General features: G+C 42.4%; 1 protein-coding gene across 3 annotated transcripts in view; it reads left to right on the forward strand.

The window, feature by feature from the left end:
• The window catches only part of KIT (KIT proto-oncogene, receptor tyrosine kinase), an 89,042-nt gene that overhangs the window by 19,820 nt on the left and 51,497 nt on the right, over positions 1 to 17,725 (forward strand). Inside the window, exons 1-2 of one of the 3 annotated variants that reach the window (XM_077301996.1) lie at positions 9,607 to 9,726; positions 15,466 to 15,714. In XM_077301996.1, the coding sequence (XP_077158111.1) occupies positions 15,579 to 15,714 (136 nt within the window). In that variant the 5' untranslated portion in view covers positions 9,607 to 9,726; positions 15,466 to 15,578. Of the gene's footprint in view, positions 1 to 9,606; positions 9,746 to 15,465; positions 15,715 to 17,725 lie in introns of those variants that run through there. The other 2 variants (XM_077301995.1, XM_077301994.1) reach the window with 2 other exon arrangements.

Consider the following 17,725-nt stretch of genomic DNA (forward strand, 5'->3'; position numbering starts at 1 on the left):
TTGATTTGCGCACCTCCCTCTCCCCCCGGTCCCCCGCCCGAGAAAGGTGGGGGAACCACTGTTCTAGGGGATATGTTGGAGACTAATATATCGCATTGAATAGTTTGTGGACTGTTCTTGAAACAGCCAGTGAAGTAAGGCCTAGGATTACCCCTGAGCAATGCTAAGTTTCCAACTTGCATGTTGTAAGGTCTTGTGCCAAAAAGTTGGTGAAGAAAAACTTTACCCATTTTTCATTGGATATCTGCAGGTCTGGTAAAGGACCAGAGATTTAAGTTCTCTGCTGAGCTACAAGCCCTGGGGGTTTACAAAAAAGAGAGAGAAAGGTTTAGCCGTGCAACTACCAATTCCATTATTTACTGTTGTGTTTGGACTGAGATTTCCACTGGACCTTTGGGGAGAGAAACCAAGTATTTCTACTCACCCTTAATTGAGATCAAGGTATTAATTTGGATTGGTCTCTGCCAAAAAAACTGGGGATGGTAGCTTGGGGACCCTGTAAATAGTACGAGCTTGGAAAATGCCATTTGTTGTCACTACCCATCTAGTGGTTAATTTATATCACTACTGCAACCCGATAAGGCTTATCTGGAGATGCTTTTCATGGGGGTGTTCCAGATTTACGGGGATGTTTCAGATTTATTTTGGTTGAAGCCCATAAAACAGCACCGTCCACAAGATCTATGTTGTGCAAAGTACTGAATTACAGTGTGCAGATACTTGGTGAGGTTGAAAACAAAACATGAATTGTCTTGTCCATTTCCCAAATTAATCACTTGCTAGTTTATGAAACTCAAAGAGTAGCTCCATTGACCATGTCACAGGAACAAAGAGATGCCCTCAATGGTTGGCTCAGAGAGTGTTTAATTTAGTTACATGTTAAGCAGTTGACTTTACAAGCAAAGGATGGATTCTGGAACATTGAAAAAAAGACTGGTTCATGTGTTTTTGTGCTCATGGTGTATGGACATTGATATCAAGGCCAGCTTACTTTTTAGTTGCATGAGGGATAGAACCACCTGTCCCCCCCCCCCACATTGCTAAATATATGAGTGTAGTGGTGACTACAGGGAATATAATTTTGCTAATTAGACTATAAAGTATTTTGCTTAAAATGGTAAATTAGATTTGTTCACAAAAGAAATCATAGTAGAATTTAATAATTTGGGCGAAACTATCATGAGAGAAGAAGAGTTGGTTCTTATATCCTGCTTTTCTCTACCTGGAGAAGTCTCAAAGGAGCGTACAATCACCTTCCCTTGCTCTCCCCACAACAGACACCCTGTTGGGTGGGTGGGGCTCAGAGAGCTCTTTGAACTGAGACTAACCCAGGGTCTCCCTGCTGGCTGCATGCAGAGGAGTAGGGAATCAAGCCTGGCTCTCCATATTGGAGGTTGCTGCTGTTAACCACTACTCCATGCTGGCTTTCGGTCTAGAAATCTATGAAACCTCTTCAGTCCAGAAACCTATGAATCAAGTGTGCTCAATTTGTGACCCACTAAGCTGGACAAAAAGCCATATCTTGTGGTCTGCTGTATATATCCTCCCCATTCCTTTTTGCAAGCTCAGTCAGGTTATAAGAATGGGAATGTTCTTGATATTTTGGTGGCAGAGCTGTGTCCCAGGCTTGCCGTTAAGAGTGCACAATTCACCATATATTGGTTATGCTGTAATCTGAATTGTTGATCATAGAAATAATCCATAATGAACTGCATTGTCCCTGTTTCCCCCGAAATTCAGGCAATAATATTTTAAATTCAGTTGATTTACCCAAGATTGTTGCTTCTCTGATAAATCCACCTTAAAATAGCTCTGCTTTGAAAGTCCAGAATTAAATGATTTAGTTGGGCATTGTTTCAAGAGCCACTGGGGTTAGAACTTGGGAGTCTTCAAATCTTCATACCATTTTCCCATAGGATGTTCTGCCCTGGAGTAAACATTGAAAAATTCATAGGGCTATGTTGTCACCTGAGATCCTGCATTAATTTTGTCACCCAGTCCATTTGTTGCCCTCGTCCTGTTGCAGTTCTAATAATATCTGAGTCAGGCTTTCCCTGGTTGGCTTAGTGTTACTGGTTCCCCCTCTGGTCTTGGGGTTCATAACAAGAGGAAATGTATGTATTCATGCTCTTCAAGAAATGTTCTTTTAACATTGTGATGCTGCTGTGTTATAAGCAGTCTAGAGAAGCCGCCCCTGTTATAAGCCTAGAATTCAGTGATGAAAAGCCATTTCTTGGGGACCATGGCTTGTATTCCATATGTTTCTGCTTATTCTTCTGTTCCTCCACTGTGTTTCAACTCTTTGGAAGACATCAGTGTTGCTGAGCAGAAGATGCCTTCATCGTGGCTTGCTTATGATCTTCAGTGTTGCTAAATGGGTCTTTGCCTACGTAATTCCTGTTTTTCCCCACTTCCCAACACCAATATTTAATTGCAAGTATTTTTACTCTGCCTAATCTCCTCATTCTCAAGGTGGCTAACAAAAGAGCGAAAACTGCAAGGTCACAAGCATTGTAACAGTCTAGCAACCAATTGAATTCAAACTGATACACTAAATACACTGGTGACAACTAGTACACACGGGTAAAGCAGTCAACACAATTTAACGCCCTCTGGAATAAATGCAGGAAATGAAGGTGCATAGCACTGAGAAAGCCTTTTACCAAATGTCCCAGCTGAGGGTATTACCAGGTGGAAGCTGAACAAGGATATAACTGGTGCACAGGAATGTAGAAGGAGATCTAGTTTGAGATGAGGGAACCAGTCCTGGAATGCTTTAGAGATGATAACCAGCACTTTGAACTGTGCCCAGGGGCACATAGGCCACCACTGCACTTGACAGAGCACTGGGGTTACGAATCATACAGAGCTGGGAAAGTCCACAAAGGGCCATCCAGTCCAGCGCACCATGCCCTTTCTCAGGAACTTAAAAATCACATACTCCTGACAGGTGCTCGTCCAATCTCCTCCTGAAAATTTCCAACAAAGGAAGCTCCACCACTCTCTGAAGCAGCATATTCCATTGACAAAATGCTTTATAATATTTAAGTGGAACCTCCTTTCCTGTAATTTGAACCCCTTGCTCCTGTGGGATCCAAGGTATCTTCAGTACTATGTGGAGGGCATTGCAGTAGTCCAGTGTGAAGGCTGTGGTAGAGTGGTCTGTGTGCCTAGGCCAGCCGAGTAAATAAGAGTCCAGATCACAGATGCACTTGAAAGAAGGTGCTCCTAGTGCCATACCTGATGAAGACAGGCTAGGCTTCCCATCCGTTGCATTTGCCCGATACAAGGGGGCTCTTTTGGCTTCAGTAGTCTAGACGGAGAAGTTCAGCAGGTCCCTTTCTGCCATGGCAACTATGGAGGACGCCAGTGCTTTGGCACCTTGCTGGTCCACAGGAATCCCCTTTCAGGCCAGCCGTTAGGAACTCTAGGTGAGATACAGCATTAGCATTCTTTTTGTCCTCCAGTTTAGCGGCGTAGATTATTTTAATCTGCATGTTTTATTCATTGTTGCGTTTTTGTTGAAATAAGATATTAGAGGGGAGAATACGAGAGATAACAAAATAGCAACAGTAGAATAAATTATGCTGTTATTGCTTGGCTTTTCCCCCCTTTCTTTCTGTAGCCTTTTTAAAAAGTGACTATCAGTATATCTTTAATGAAATTTCAATCTCTTGATTGAATTGCTGCCAGACTTTGAAATAATTAGCATTCATATTACCAAGAAAACTATATTTTCTTATTCAGTTTGGTATTTTCTAAATGGCTGGTGATTCAGATTGGAACATCATAAAAGGACACTGCTTGTGTTCCTTGTGCATCTTTTAGTGGAGCTGCTTTCTAGCAAATCTAGGAAACATCAGCTCACACTCTCAATATTTATTTATATTATTATATTTGTTGACCACCATTCCCAGTCTGGCTGTCTCATGGCTGTTTATATCAGAAGCTTCAAAATACAAATCCACAATACCCACAAGACCTAAGCCCCCCCCCCGCCACATCCTTCTCCCCTCCTGTTAGACTCCATGGACCACTGACCCCATGCCATGAGGACCCAGCAGGACGCCTGGTGAAAGAGCTTCATCTTCTACACACTGTGGAACTCTTCCGGGGGTTCATTCCACCAAGTAGGAGCCAGGATCAAAAAGGCCCTGGGCCTGGTGAAAGCCAGGTGTGCTTTCCATGGCCCAGGAATCACTAACTTACATTTAAAAAACTATTTCTTTAAAATGAAAGCAGGATACCAGCAACAACAACAAAAGGGAATGTACTTCTAAACATGAGCTCCTGAAGAGTCAGGAAGGGATTCCTAACTCTTTAAACCAATAGTCCAGTAAAGGTTAGTAGGAATGACGGAAATAAAATGCCCAACCTAATGAATTTTCCATTAGTGTGTGTTTTGATCCATTTTAATTGTTCTGATTTCATTATTTCATATTGGTTCTATCTAAATGTATAATCGTAGAAAACTAAACAAAAGAATAATTGCAGAAAGGAATTAGTATATTAGCAGTTTGTTAAACCAGAAGGATATGTACATCATAGTAGCATTAGGTTAGTACATTTGCACATAGTCTACTTAATAAGGAGCTTTAGCAAGCAGCATTTTCCTTGAGCAGAATTTGAAGTTGGAGATCATTGTCAGATTCCCAATCTTGAAAGCAGCTATGGTGAGCCCTGAGTTGGATCTGCACAGCAGTGCTGAACAAGGGGAGGGTTGATTTCTCCCCCACCGTGCTGGTTCTCAAACTGAATCTTCCCCACCCTGCTTATGGTTAGCCCTGGAAGTGGTGGTGGTGGTGGTGGTGGTGGTGGGGAGGTGGATGTTCTCTCTTGCCTTTCTTCATTTTCCTTAGTGGGACTTGAAATAACCTCCAGGGTGCAATTTTGATCAGAGGAATGGCACTGGGGAAAAGCGCTAACCCCCCCCCCCAAAAAAAATATTTCCCATCTGCAGTGTATTGTTAGGCAGCAGGGCCTCTGAAGGCCCAGTATCACTTCCTCAGAGCCAGCAGTCTCCCTGTCTACTTAATTCCATGAACCCACTTAGAGTTTCTAGCCTTCAGGTGGGACCTGGGGAATCCCCTGGAATTACAGCTCATCTCCATAGTACAAAGACAGTTCCCTTGGAGGAAGCCAGTGCTTTGTGGGTGGGGTGGACTCTGTGGCATGGTACTGCACTAAAGTTCCCATCCTTTCCAGGCTCCATCCCTAAATCTCAGGAGTTTCCCAATCCCATTATGACAATTCTAACCCATCCATCCCAGTCCCTTGCTGGTGGCTAGAGGGGACCTGGCAACCCACTGCACAAGGAAAAGGTGAAAACTGAGTGACCCACCTATATATTAAACTTATATTCCATCTTTCTTTTGATCTATTCAAGGCAGTTGCATCACATTAAGAAATTATATAGATGAAATATTCTTTTAAACTCTGACTACAACCTTTCTTAACCTTTTGATCATGGAGGAGCCCCTAAAGCATTTTTCAGGCTTTGAGGAACCCCAGAAGTGGTGACATGCCCCTTCAGAGAAGTGGGTGCAGGAGTAAGATGTGAGAGCCAGTCAATCAATCATTACTATTTCCTTTGTGGTGGTTCCCATTGAGGATAAAGTAGGGTTAAAAATACTGGAAATAAGTAACCCAATGTTAAATCATCATGCAAATGGAGCTTGTCATGTTGCCTTGCCCATTCCCTATTTCACCCCATTTCCTGCTTATCTGAGGTACAATGAAAGAATCCTCGTTAGAAATTTAACTATTTACTTGTGGCATACAAAGGCACATGAGAACCCAGGTTAGCTCTGTCCCCACCCCCATAAACCAAGAGATTTTATCCAGGCTAAGAATTGTGGGGTGAATGTCATTCCTGCCAACAAAATCAGAGCCCGGTAGCACCTTTAGGACCAACAAAGATTTATTCAAGGTGTGAGCTTTTGAGTGCATGCACTCGTCCTCAGTCTTGTTGTGCTACTTCAGACCAACACGGCTACCCACTTGAGTCATTCCTGCCAGTTAGCACAGTGTGCCTGTATTTGTGCATGATGGCTAGCTGGAATTAGCTTCTAATCATGATTCCTCCAGCCCGGGAACAAACAGGTTTTTGCAGCCCTGGTGTCCTTCCTGCTGCTTGGCCATTTCCCCCTGCTCAAGGCCTCCTTTCCCTGCCTGTTCAACTGCAGCACCTTCATGGCTGCTTGAAAATCACGCATTGGCCACATTGATAAACCAGGCCCGAGGTTAGTGCTTTTATGAATACTTTTATTTTGTTTGTTTTTTCCAAATGTGAGCCCTCAAGGAAGAACCTCAGTATTTTCTCCTTTTCATGTTGCCTCCTTGCTTTCCAGAGTTCTGAAGATAAAGAGATTAATTGTTAAAAAAAAAGAGAGAGAGATTATCATTATCACATTAACTTCACAGATGGTGTGAACATCCCCGTTTGGTAAACAGCAGAGCCTTTGTTAATCCTGTCCCTTTATCTTCCTCCTGCTTTAGAGCTTCCAAGAAACTGTTATTGATCTGTGAGAGTTAGGATGGTTGGCTGAGGAACCACAATAGGGAAGGATAATTGACCTGTTTTAATCAGCCCGGTTAGCCTGGGACGCTGGCTGTGTTTAATTGTGGCAACAAAGGACTTTGTTTTCAGTGAAGAGCAGAAGCTCCATTGTGAAAATCTTTCAAGGTGTATGCCACAGTAAACAGTGAATAGGTACTGGGGTCGTTGTTCTTCCCCTGGTCCTCAACTGTGCTGAGTATGTGAAAGGGAACATCAGATACCTCATGTTTCAAAAGCACTTTATTGGGTTTAAAATGAAAAATGTAGGGGATAAACTACCTCTGATAACATTGTCCTTGGCTAGTCATGTGTGAAGTCCCATCAAAATGTAGCACAGGTGGCTTTCTAATGCAAAGCAAGGATGACAGTATTAAGTTGCAAGACTCAGAAACTCTGCTGAACCACACCAGAGGAATTGAGTCACATAATAGCCCTATTAGAAGAAGAGTTTATTTCTATACCCCGCTTTTCACTGCCCAAAGGAGTCTCAAAGCAGCTTACAATTTCCTTCCCGTCCTCTCCCCACAAGCGACACCTTGTGAGGTCGGTGCGAATGAAAGAGTCCTGACAGGATTGCTTGGTCAGAACAGCTCTGTCAGGGCTGCATGTGGGGGAGTGGGGAATCTCACCAGATAAGTAGCTGCTGCTGGCTCCATTACACCATGCTGGCTATTATATCAATGGTAATAACTACAGGTAGGCAGTAGGAGTCAGCATTAATGATTTCTGTCCACCTTGGAAGATAGAATCTGTAAAATTGTGCTGGAAGAATTCAGTTCCGCTTTTTAGGCACTGCCCTGTGGGGACTACAAAGTTCCATCATGTTCTCTGTGTGCTTCATGTACATAAAATTGCTGGAAGAGATAGCTTGAGGATTTGGAGTTTATTGTGACCATTGTATGCATGACTGTTGTCTCATCAGACTTCAGGGAGATAGTGGACATGCTTAACAGGTTTCTGGAACAGGCTTTCGTGAAACCTTGGTGGTTTTTTTGATGGCACTGGAAGGGTTTCCTGTATGGGTAGGAGTTCATTAATTCTTAAATGTTTAACACATTTTAAAAATATATTATCTAGAGTTATGACCATATATAGTCATGTTGACCCCCCCCCGAAGTTGGCCAGGGATGTGCCTGGAGGGGGTGGGAAGGGGGTGTGGTCCCTGGGTGAGCATGTACACAGCTACGCTTCCCAACCATATTCTGCACGTTCATGCCACTTCTGGAGTTTCTCATTGGTAAAAAAGTTGAGAAAGGCTGGTCTGGAGACAACAAAGAATTAGAATGAATGGCTTTTTATGACTTTAGGCATTTTCACCATATGTGGCCGAATGTAGCCCTGAGTGCATTAAACATCCTCTGATAACGTCCTAGTTGGCGTACTGTGGCACCCACGGTGTGGGGCTGGCTTTGACAAAGGTCTGGACACTTAAGCTGTTTCAGAATGTGGAAGTCAGAATGTTAGTGAGAAATATGCAGTAAACTAATACCTGAATAAAAATCATGCACCTGTGTGCATGTGTGTAGTGTGTAGTATGAGATTGACTACATGTGTAGTATGAGATTGTCCAAGAAAGTGCTGCTGCAGGGACCAACTGTGGAGATGGGGTTGATGGAGATCTCCACAGTGGCCTTTGTGGCATCTATCCCATGTTCCTGGAGTTCTGTCCTCCGGGAAAAGCACTCGGTCCCCTTGCTGCAGACCTTTTAAAATTAGGGTCTCACTCTGTTTTTAAAATCTTGTGCCCTGGTCTGGATAGCCTAGGCAATCCTTGACCCTGTTAGATCTTGGAAGCTAAGCAGGGCTGATCCTGTCTGGTATTGGGATGGGAGACCTCCTAGGAGCTGGATGGGGTTCCTGCATGACTCTAGGGGTCATGACATTGAGGCAGAAAATAGCGAACCACCTCTAAACGTCCCTTGCCTGACTGCCAGACAATCCTTGGCTCTTTTAGCTATACTGCACATGCTATACAATAATAAAAAATAATTTAAAATCTTGAGTTTATTCAGTGCTGTATTTTAATTGTCACAACTGTTATTTTACTGTGATGTCAAAACTGTCTTTTACAGTTGTTATGAGCTGCCTTAAACAGCCCCAATGGAAAGGTGGCATATAACCGTGCTAAAAAATCTATACAGCAAACGTCTTGTTGACTGCGGAGCTGCCCGTGGAGGAGTCAAGGAACCAATGTCATTGTTTATATGTAAAGAGAACCTGAGATCAAGGAATGATGGGAAGTGAATGTGTAGCGGGGGTGCTGTCTTAATCACATATTGTGTTCTTTCCTGCTAAAATTTGTGTTTCCTAAGACTTAAAACAAATCAATGTGCTGTGATGAGTCCTTAAGGCTACAGAGCTGCATGCAGCTATATGCTTTCCGGCTTCATTGACTTTAGTACCATTTAAGCCACATGCAGGATTTCAGTCCCATCTTTTATTCATTTATCTTTTGTCACATTATTTTAGTTAGGACCTCTCCTGAGAAATGTTGCTAGTCTTCCCCAAACTCTTCTCAGGGAGTTTTTAATGCATCAGTTCCATGTGTGCCCCCACCCATTTGTCTTTAGGAGAACTCCATTGGTGATTGTAACCCAATGCCACTTTTTCACTGGGACCAGAATCTCAGTAAGCCACTGAGGGAAGGCAAGGGCCAGATGATACCCCCTGCAATACTGCTTTCCATTATTGTTTTCTATAGAATCCAGGCAGGAATATGTGGGAGCACATTTTTCCTTCCAAGAAATATTTCGGTTCTACCACTGAGGAGTTGATGGTAACAAACATGAAGTTTCCCCCATTTTTATCCTTACACTGTCCTTTAGGTAGGTTAGTTTGAGATGCTAATAGACTCAAGTTCACCTAGTGAATGTAATGGATGGGTGAAGGTTTGTATCTCAGGTTCTCCTTAAACTCTATCCATTGCATCTATAATACACAGTAAATGGCTAATGTTTTAACCTGGTCTGAGAACCTTGAGTGACAGGGGATTCAAATGGAATTATGCAGTTGAGAGTCTCAGTTTAGAGTGGCAGTTAAGAATGACAGTTGAGAGTGAAGTGAGAACAGTGAAGGAGCGTGAAGCAGAGTGAGATGATCACGGAGGATCCTGAATGAGGGAAGTGGGACAAGGAGCCCTTTCCTGAGGGAAATAGATACTAAAGGGGGTGGGTGATCTCTCATCAGGTGATTAAGAAGAAAATCTGGAGCTTCTGTGAATGTTCATGTTTTCATAAACTTAATTATTTTTGAAGCAAAGGAGCATATGCTTTTTTATTTAAGTAATGATGATGACTACCAAGAGATACCTCTCCACAGTTTTAAGACTTGTCTGTATAATAAAACAACTACTGTTGTTTTTATTTATACCAAGTTACTTCATTCCTGTTGCCTGTTCATTTTGTAAGTCTTCAAGCTGATACCTACCTGACCATTTCCCCATAAAAGTGAATCAAAGCAGTTTTTTAGTTTGGAATTACCATCAGTCTCTCATATGCCATTATCAGATAAAGATGAAAGGATTTTAAGTTGGTCCCTCAATTTCCTAGGCTGGGTCATGATATCTTTATATATGTTTAAAACAACTGAGGGACATTGAAACAGAGAAGAAAGAAAAGGGACTGCCCAGCTAAAGAAATGGGGAGGGGGGAAGGGGCGAGTCTTATAGTGTCATTGTAGCCCTGCTCACATATTACAGGGAAAAGTACATGTGTACAGCTGTAAGAAAGAGCCACTGTGCATTCCCTTTACACATGAAACTGGGGACCAAAACCTGTGTAAATGTGGGGTTTCAAAAACATTTTCAACTGTGCATATGTGGAATATTGTTCCACACACAAAGAAATATCAAGGGACGAACTGTACATTAATTGTATATAGATTCACTGCAGCTCTTGAGCAGGACTACAGCAGTCTGGATACAGACTCATTGGAGGTCATTATTAATTATTCTGAGTTTGGTGTAGGGATGCCAGCCTCCAGGTGGGACCTGGCAATCTCCCAGAGTTACAGTTCATCTCCAAACTACAGAAATCAGGCACACAGTTTATCAGCTGTTTCTGTATTAATGAGAATTGGTGATTTTTGATAGATAGCAAAGAGACTTCTCTTCTTTGATAGATAGCAAAGAGACATACTAATTGCCCAATAATGTTCCTCCATAAATTGTGGAAGTTTCTTTGATTAGTTACGTGGAGACAAGTCTCATTTGGTTATTCACAGGCCTGAGGTAAACACATGGCCAATTCACATGTGACAAAATCCTTATATTCCTCGTGTATCTGGACAAAAGATGAAATCTGGGAGTTCCATGCTTGGAAGTTATTGCTAAAGCACCTGTGGGCCTAATTTGCATCAGGGCTACAAAATGTAGGGCAAAAGCTCAGGCTTCCCTCACCCTGGGAAATGTCTTGAGGAGTTGTTTGCTCTATTGTGGAAACTGATCTGTAGCCTGTCAGTTTCGCCAACTGGGCAAGTAGCAGGCCCCAGAGTCTGATTGTCAGAACCAGTGGCTGACACATGCAAAACAAGAGGACTTTGCAACGCATGAGCTAGCCCTCACAATTGGCTAAGTTCTAGGTGTGCTTTCAGACATGTACCTGTCTTTCAGACTTAATGGCTTTTGCTGCAGAAACGTAATTCAGCTGCCTGCTTTATAATCTGGCGTTCTTAGCTTTCCTTTTTTGGAGAGTGTAAATGGACACATGTTTAGCTGCAAACATCTTGTGACTCATCATTTTATAATAGTTAGGGACATGCTTGTAAACTGAGTGCTGTGTTAGAGGTGCATGCCATATCAGACAACAAGATCCATTGTAAGTAGGATAGTAATCTTTGAACGTATGAGTTGGCAATTACATGATTATGCAGAAGAAAGAAGGCAGCTGTTCCCCACAAATGTCAAAGTGGCAAATTCAAGATAAATATGTGTTGAACCATAAGTAGACTTAATGGTGTTGTATTGCTGGAAAGTGGCCTAGAACCCCAGCAAACAAATGATACCAGGCTTAATAACTAACTTTTGGAGAGGCTATGTCTCTGTGTGGAAGAAGCTGGGTTGCCTGCGATTCCAAATTCCATCACTGGTATCTCCAGTATCTCCAGTCTCAGGTAACACTAGGAGTCCTCAGCCTTTCAGAATCTGGACACTTCTGGGATGCCACCACAAAAGTGGCTGATGCAGGAGGCTGAGCCAACCACAGAAACGGCTGCTACATGAGGAAAAGCTAATTGCAAAATATCAGGATTGAAGTTGTGCTTAATACAAAATTTTCAATATTTTAGGCAGAAGCTCTGTTATAATAGGACACTTGAGAATCTGCACAGCCAATCAGAAGTCATGCAGGGCAAAAATCCTATTTGGCCCCACCTACTTCCTAAAAACAATTGTCGGGTGTCAGGAAAGATGTCAGCAGGTGCCATGGTTGCTACATTGTTGACTCCTGATATAGTGTCATTATCAGCAAGAGTAGGCACTAGTGAACTAGATGGATCAGTCTTCCCAAGTTATCAAGTACCTTCATGTGTTCAGTGTGAATAGACAAGAGTTATAAATAATCATATTTGTATCCTGCAAGCAGTTCAAGGAGTTCATGAGATTTGGGCATTGTTATTTTTTAAATGACTCACAGTAACTCTGTCAGGTGGGTCAGTTTGAGAACAGGCCCAAAGTGTAACCATAATTCATACCTTGTTGTGGTTGCTTAAGGAAGTAGAATATAGGATAGATGTCTTTAAAGGTGATAAGTAGGGATTGGGTCCAGCCAGGTAATTCTCCTCCTTTCTACAGTCTCCATTGCAGGTGGTGTTATCCATGGCACAGACTTTTGGGTCAGCTCTTTTGGACTCCTCTTTTTCAACAGCAGAAAAACTGGCTGGATCCACCTCACTGTGGCTAGAGCTGCCCCACCTGCTTCTTCCATGCAATTGGGATGATAGCACAGCCCCACTTGGGAGAATTCTAAGTATATGTGTAGCTCTGCAAGGAGCTGCAATTTGAATCTAGGTCTCTGTGTACAAGCCCAACACACTTGCCCTTTATTGATTTGCCTGGTTCTCTGTTTAGCTTGATTTGTCTCTCTGGAGAAACTGATCTCCCCTTTTTGCCTCATCCTGTTTCACTTTTGATTTGTCATTAACTGGAATGTTTACCTGACATAATCTTGAAAGTAGTTTTGTGCTTTTAAGAGCCACTGAGGCGGGGAGATAACCAAATTTAAGACGGCATGATAATCCATGCAAACTTCATTTGAAGACTGAGCCGGCGAGATGGTCTCTAATAGCAAGAGGAACATGAGTTTAAAAAGAAATAATTAATTGACATATTTCCATCTCTATCAGATTAGCACCTTTTATGCCCAGTTGGGTTGCACTTGCATAATTTTTTGTTTCTGTCAGAGTAGTAATTGGCATAAACACAGTATGAGGTAATGAGATTGTGATTCGCGCAACTGAAGCATGGACAGTAAATGGACTTGGCTTATGAAACCTTACTGTCAGACCACATATGAAAAGCAAACCATAATATTTAAGGTGGTAGGGAGAAAATAATTATCCACATCCCTTGCAGTGAGCATGCTGTAAGTGTGACTTTACTCTGGTAAAACTCAATACATGCTTGAGATCCAAGGGTGAGACAGCTAATTCCAATTGCAGTGAGACTTGGACATGACTAAACTTTCTCTAGGTAATAACAGGAGTATATAGAAGTAGCCAGGTCTGCCATCAAAGATACCAATGGACTAGGACTGCCAACAACTTGTGGTGGGGTGGAAATCCTGTCCTTTTAATAGAGGCTTAATGTGTGGAAATGGTTAGGTGAAGCTTTTCAGTATCATGGAGGTAAATAATATAAGGTGACCAGATTGTCCCACTTTTGGAGGAACATCTGGGAGTACCTGGCAAATTGTTCTTATGTTGAAATTTAAAAATATATATTACAATACTATTTTTGTGTTCTATGCATTCTATTAAACTTTTTGTTGCTCCATATAGACCACATTTTTAATCAAGAACCCCCCCCCCCCATGGTGTCCTGCTTTACCAATGTTAAAATCTGGTCACCTTAAAATAATATCACCTGGGAAATAACATCTCATCAGGAGTCTGTTAAAGAGGTAAATCCTTTTTTCTCCAGACTGTTGGCTGCTCTCAAATAGCTCCATAACAATCAAGTGGTCTGTGTGGGCATATCCATGTTGGGTGCAGGGGTGTGCATTCAGCATAAACCAAGCCTTCACCACCCTGCCCCCAAGAATATCTTACCAGCTACAAGAGAGGAGCAGTAGGAGCTGAGAGCGGTGTGCTGCCTTGGCTTGGGCTGGCTCCCCTTGCAGCTTGGTTTCAATGGAGCTGCAAGAGGAGCCAGCTCAATGTGGAGAACGCTATCCTTTATTATTATAATAGGTGGGAAAATCATTTTGGGTAATGTAGGGTTGGTGACATGAGCCTCTTGTGGCGCAGAGTGGTAAGGCAGCCGTCTGACAGCTTTGCCCATAAGGCTGGGAGTTCAATCCCAGCAGCCGGCTCAAGGTTGACTCAGCCTTCCATCCTTCCGAGGTCGGTAAAATGAGTACCCAGCTTGCTGGGGGGTAAACGGTAATGACTGGGGAAGGCACTGGCAAACCACCCCGTATTGAGTCTGCCAAGAAAACGCTAGAGGGCGTCACCCCAAGGGTCAGACATGACTCGGTGCTTGCACAGGGGATACCTTTACCTTTACCTTTAGGGTTGGTGACTCATATAAAATAGTGATTGTAGGACAAGGAAGCATGTGGATTTCCAGCCACATGGTCCCAAAAGAAAGGCAAACTGAATTCTTCCCTTTCCAGTCTAATTTCAGCCCTTGTGGATAATATGTACTGGGAAATGGACAGAGGTCATGCAACTTAGTTAATTTTCCTGCAGCTCTTAGTGACTTTTGATACTACCAACCATGCTATCTTTCTGGGTTGTCTTTGCAAGCTTGGACTTTGAGGACCCATTTTGCAGTGATGGAGTTCAGGAGACGGTGTTAGGAGACTGCTACTGAGTGCCTTAGTGCGCACCCTGGTTATCTCTAGCTTAGATTACTGTAATGCACTTTGTGTGGGACCAACTTTGAAAAGTATTCTGAAATTTCAGTTAGGGCAGAATTTGGTAACCATGATGTTGATTGGGGCAGGCATTAGGGAACATAAAAACTCTAGTTCTGGACCATCTGTAAACTGGCTATGGATCTGTTTCTAGGCACAATTCAAGGTGCTGCTGTTAACTTTTAAAGCCATATATGGCTTGGGACCATTATACCTGAATGACCAATTACTCCCTTGTGAACCTACTTGACCACTGAAGTAATTTTCCAAAGCCTCTGGGTGCTCCTGCCTTCTGAGATAAGGTGGTTACTCAGGAGAAGACCTTCTTGGTTGGAGTACAAAAAAACACTGAAAATTCCTTTCCAGAACGACTCATCTATCCTCTTCTGTTGTCATTTTCAACAAATAAATGAAGATTGTTTTGTCTGGCACTCTTTCAGTGATTCCCCACCCCTTGCCCTGTGTTTCAATAGGTTTTTTATTTTATGTGCTTACTTTAATGTTGGTTGTAGTGGTTTTAATGATTTGTTCTTGTTTGGTTTTACTAGTTTTTAAGATGTGTTTTTATTATATCTGTCATTAATCTGTTAGCCACCTTGGTGACCCTGATGAGAGCAGAAAGGCAGGGCATATGTTTTGTAAATAAATAATAAATTAAAATAACATACTGGCCAAGAAAATGCCCAGGGTGTTGGGAAAATAATAAAAGGATCAGCCTTGGTCCCTAAATGCTTGCAAGAAGGGAGGGTGCATAACTATTCTAAGTAAATACATTTTAAGAACTGATACAAAGGAGATGAACACACACTAAATACCAGATTTTATTTTTGGCAGGTGGCACAAAGCCGTCGATTATTCCTGCAGGACCAACTTTGGTTGTGAATAGTGGGGAAGAATTAAAGTTGTTATGTAATGATGATGGCCCAGTGACATGGAATTTTCAGAACATGGACCCATCAGGAATATCAAAGATACCAGGAGAAAAGGAGCTGAAGATACCTAAAGCAAAAGCCGAAGACACAGGAACATACACGTGCAAAAACAGAGAGAATTTGAACAGCTCCATTTATGTTTTTGTTAAAGGTAAACTTTCATTTTCTCCCTTTCTTGCTCTGAGATGACATTCTCTAAAATGTAGTCTGTCTTGAGGGTTTGGTCTGTACTTCCTACTTATGTAAAAGTTTTAAATGTTGGCAACATATTATTTCAGATATTTCTTCAAATATCAGCTGTACTCTACCATGGTGGTGGACATCACAATATAGCTATGATGTCTTCATACATGCTGAGGACTTCACCATTTAATGTCACTGCCAGTGTGGTGGAATAGTTATATATCCCAAAGGGTGTGATGTGCACACATACTTCTTGGGCAAATACACTAGATCAGCAAAAGTTTGATTGAAGGTGGCCCCATTTTCAAGCAACCCCTTTTGAAAGCACTCTCAGAAACATTTTGTTCCTTTGATCCTCCTTTTCAAAAAAAATTATTCAAGTCAAAAAGAAGTTTACAGGGCAGCAAATCTTGGGCCACTTTTAAAGCTGTCCAGAGTTTACCACCTGCAGTGGGTCATCATGGGACAAGTCTTTGCTTTTGAACAGTTCATGGAAGTCTGATTCTGACAGTTCCTTGTTGACCCCTGTCTCCTTTGGGGCAGAAGGTTTACCATGGAGCTTAGTGACCTAAAGAGGGTTGGAAGACATGTAGAAAGACGCTGGTGGAAAATTCATACTGTACTCTATAGCTCACTATGTCTGATTACTGTGATGGACTCTACATAGGTCTCCCCTCAAAGTCAAGTTGGAGACCCCAGTTGGTGCAGAATGCTGCAATTTGGTTATTATCAGCAGCTAGATGGAGCGAGCATATTACACTCGCCTTGCAGTCATTCCATGGGCTGCCCATGAGTTACCTGGCTCAGTTCAAGGTACTAACAATACTAAGCATTTCAAGGCCTTTACATCTGTGGGACCACCTCAGCCCCTATGCTCTGCCACAACAGTTGCACTCACTGGATCAGGATCTCTTGTCAGTGGGCAAAATGAACAACTGCCCGTTTATGTGCTTTCTCTGTTGTAGCCTTCTATTTGTGGAATGGCATGGCTGATGAGGTCAGGAAGTCTTTCAGCCTACTGGCTTTATTGAAGAGTAATTTTTGTATATACAGGTAATTAGGGCCGTGCTAGAACAAAATGTTTCTGCAAGTTGTTTTGGTAAAGGTATGGGGACCGCACACTCACTAGTGTGCATAGTACTGTCTGTTTTCAGTATGATCCTACTATGTAATTTCTTCATTGTTTAATGTGTCATGTTAATACTTTAGCTTTTGTCTTAGCTCAATTTTTCCAATTTCTCTTTCTTTTCAGATTTCTGAATCCCAAATCATGTTGCTTTGTTTATCGGGTTTCTCATAATGTTGACAGTATTTGATTTACACTGTGTAATCCACTTTCTGTCTCAGGTGGACTATAAATAACTCAGATGAATTAATAATGTTCACAACATGCGTGTGTGAAAACAACCCCCAGATTCCTCTGATGAACTGCTCAGCCTGATGGCTCTGACATCCTCATAGTGTGTCCTTTTTGTTTGAGTCAATGCTTAAATGGAGCCTGATTGGGAGCGATTGCCACAATTCCCCCTTGGGAGGTGGGAAGTCGGGAAGTGATTTCAGCTGTTTGTCATCAGATGCTAGCCAGGGCTGCATACATAGCTCAGCATCCCATCCCCATGACCATTATGCAATTGTGGGTTCAATAAGGCTCGGAGTTGCTCACATGCCAAAACATCTGCTCCTTATCGATCGCACAAAACTGAACTAAAGAACAGCCCGCCACCTGAACTTATATACAGTTCGTAGGCTCCTGCCAAAGCCTCTTATTAGGCCTTAGCAGAGCCCCTTGATTGGACAATTATAACAACCAATAGCAGGCTGGATCTTGTGAGCTAACCAGTGGTGATTATGCATGCCTGATGCTAGTGCTAGGATCCAAGCTCTCAATCTCTGTTGCACTACATGCACAATAGCACCTGTTTTTGAATGACAGGGTTGAGTCCCAGCATTTAAGAATAGCATTACTGAACCCTGAGTTC

This window comes from Paroedura picta, chromosome 10 (assembly GCF_049243985.1).
Source record: "Paroedura picta isolate Pp20150507F chromosome 10, Ppicta_v3.0, whole genome shotgun sequence".
In the NCBI taxonomy this organism is placed as follows: domain Eukaryota; kingdom Metazoa; phylum Chordata; class Lepidosauria; order Squamata; family Gekkonidae; genus Paroedura; species Paroedura picta.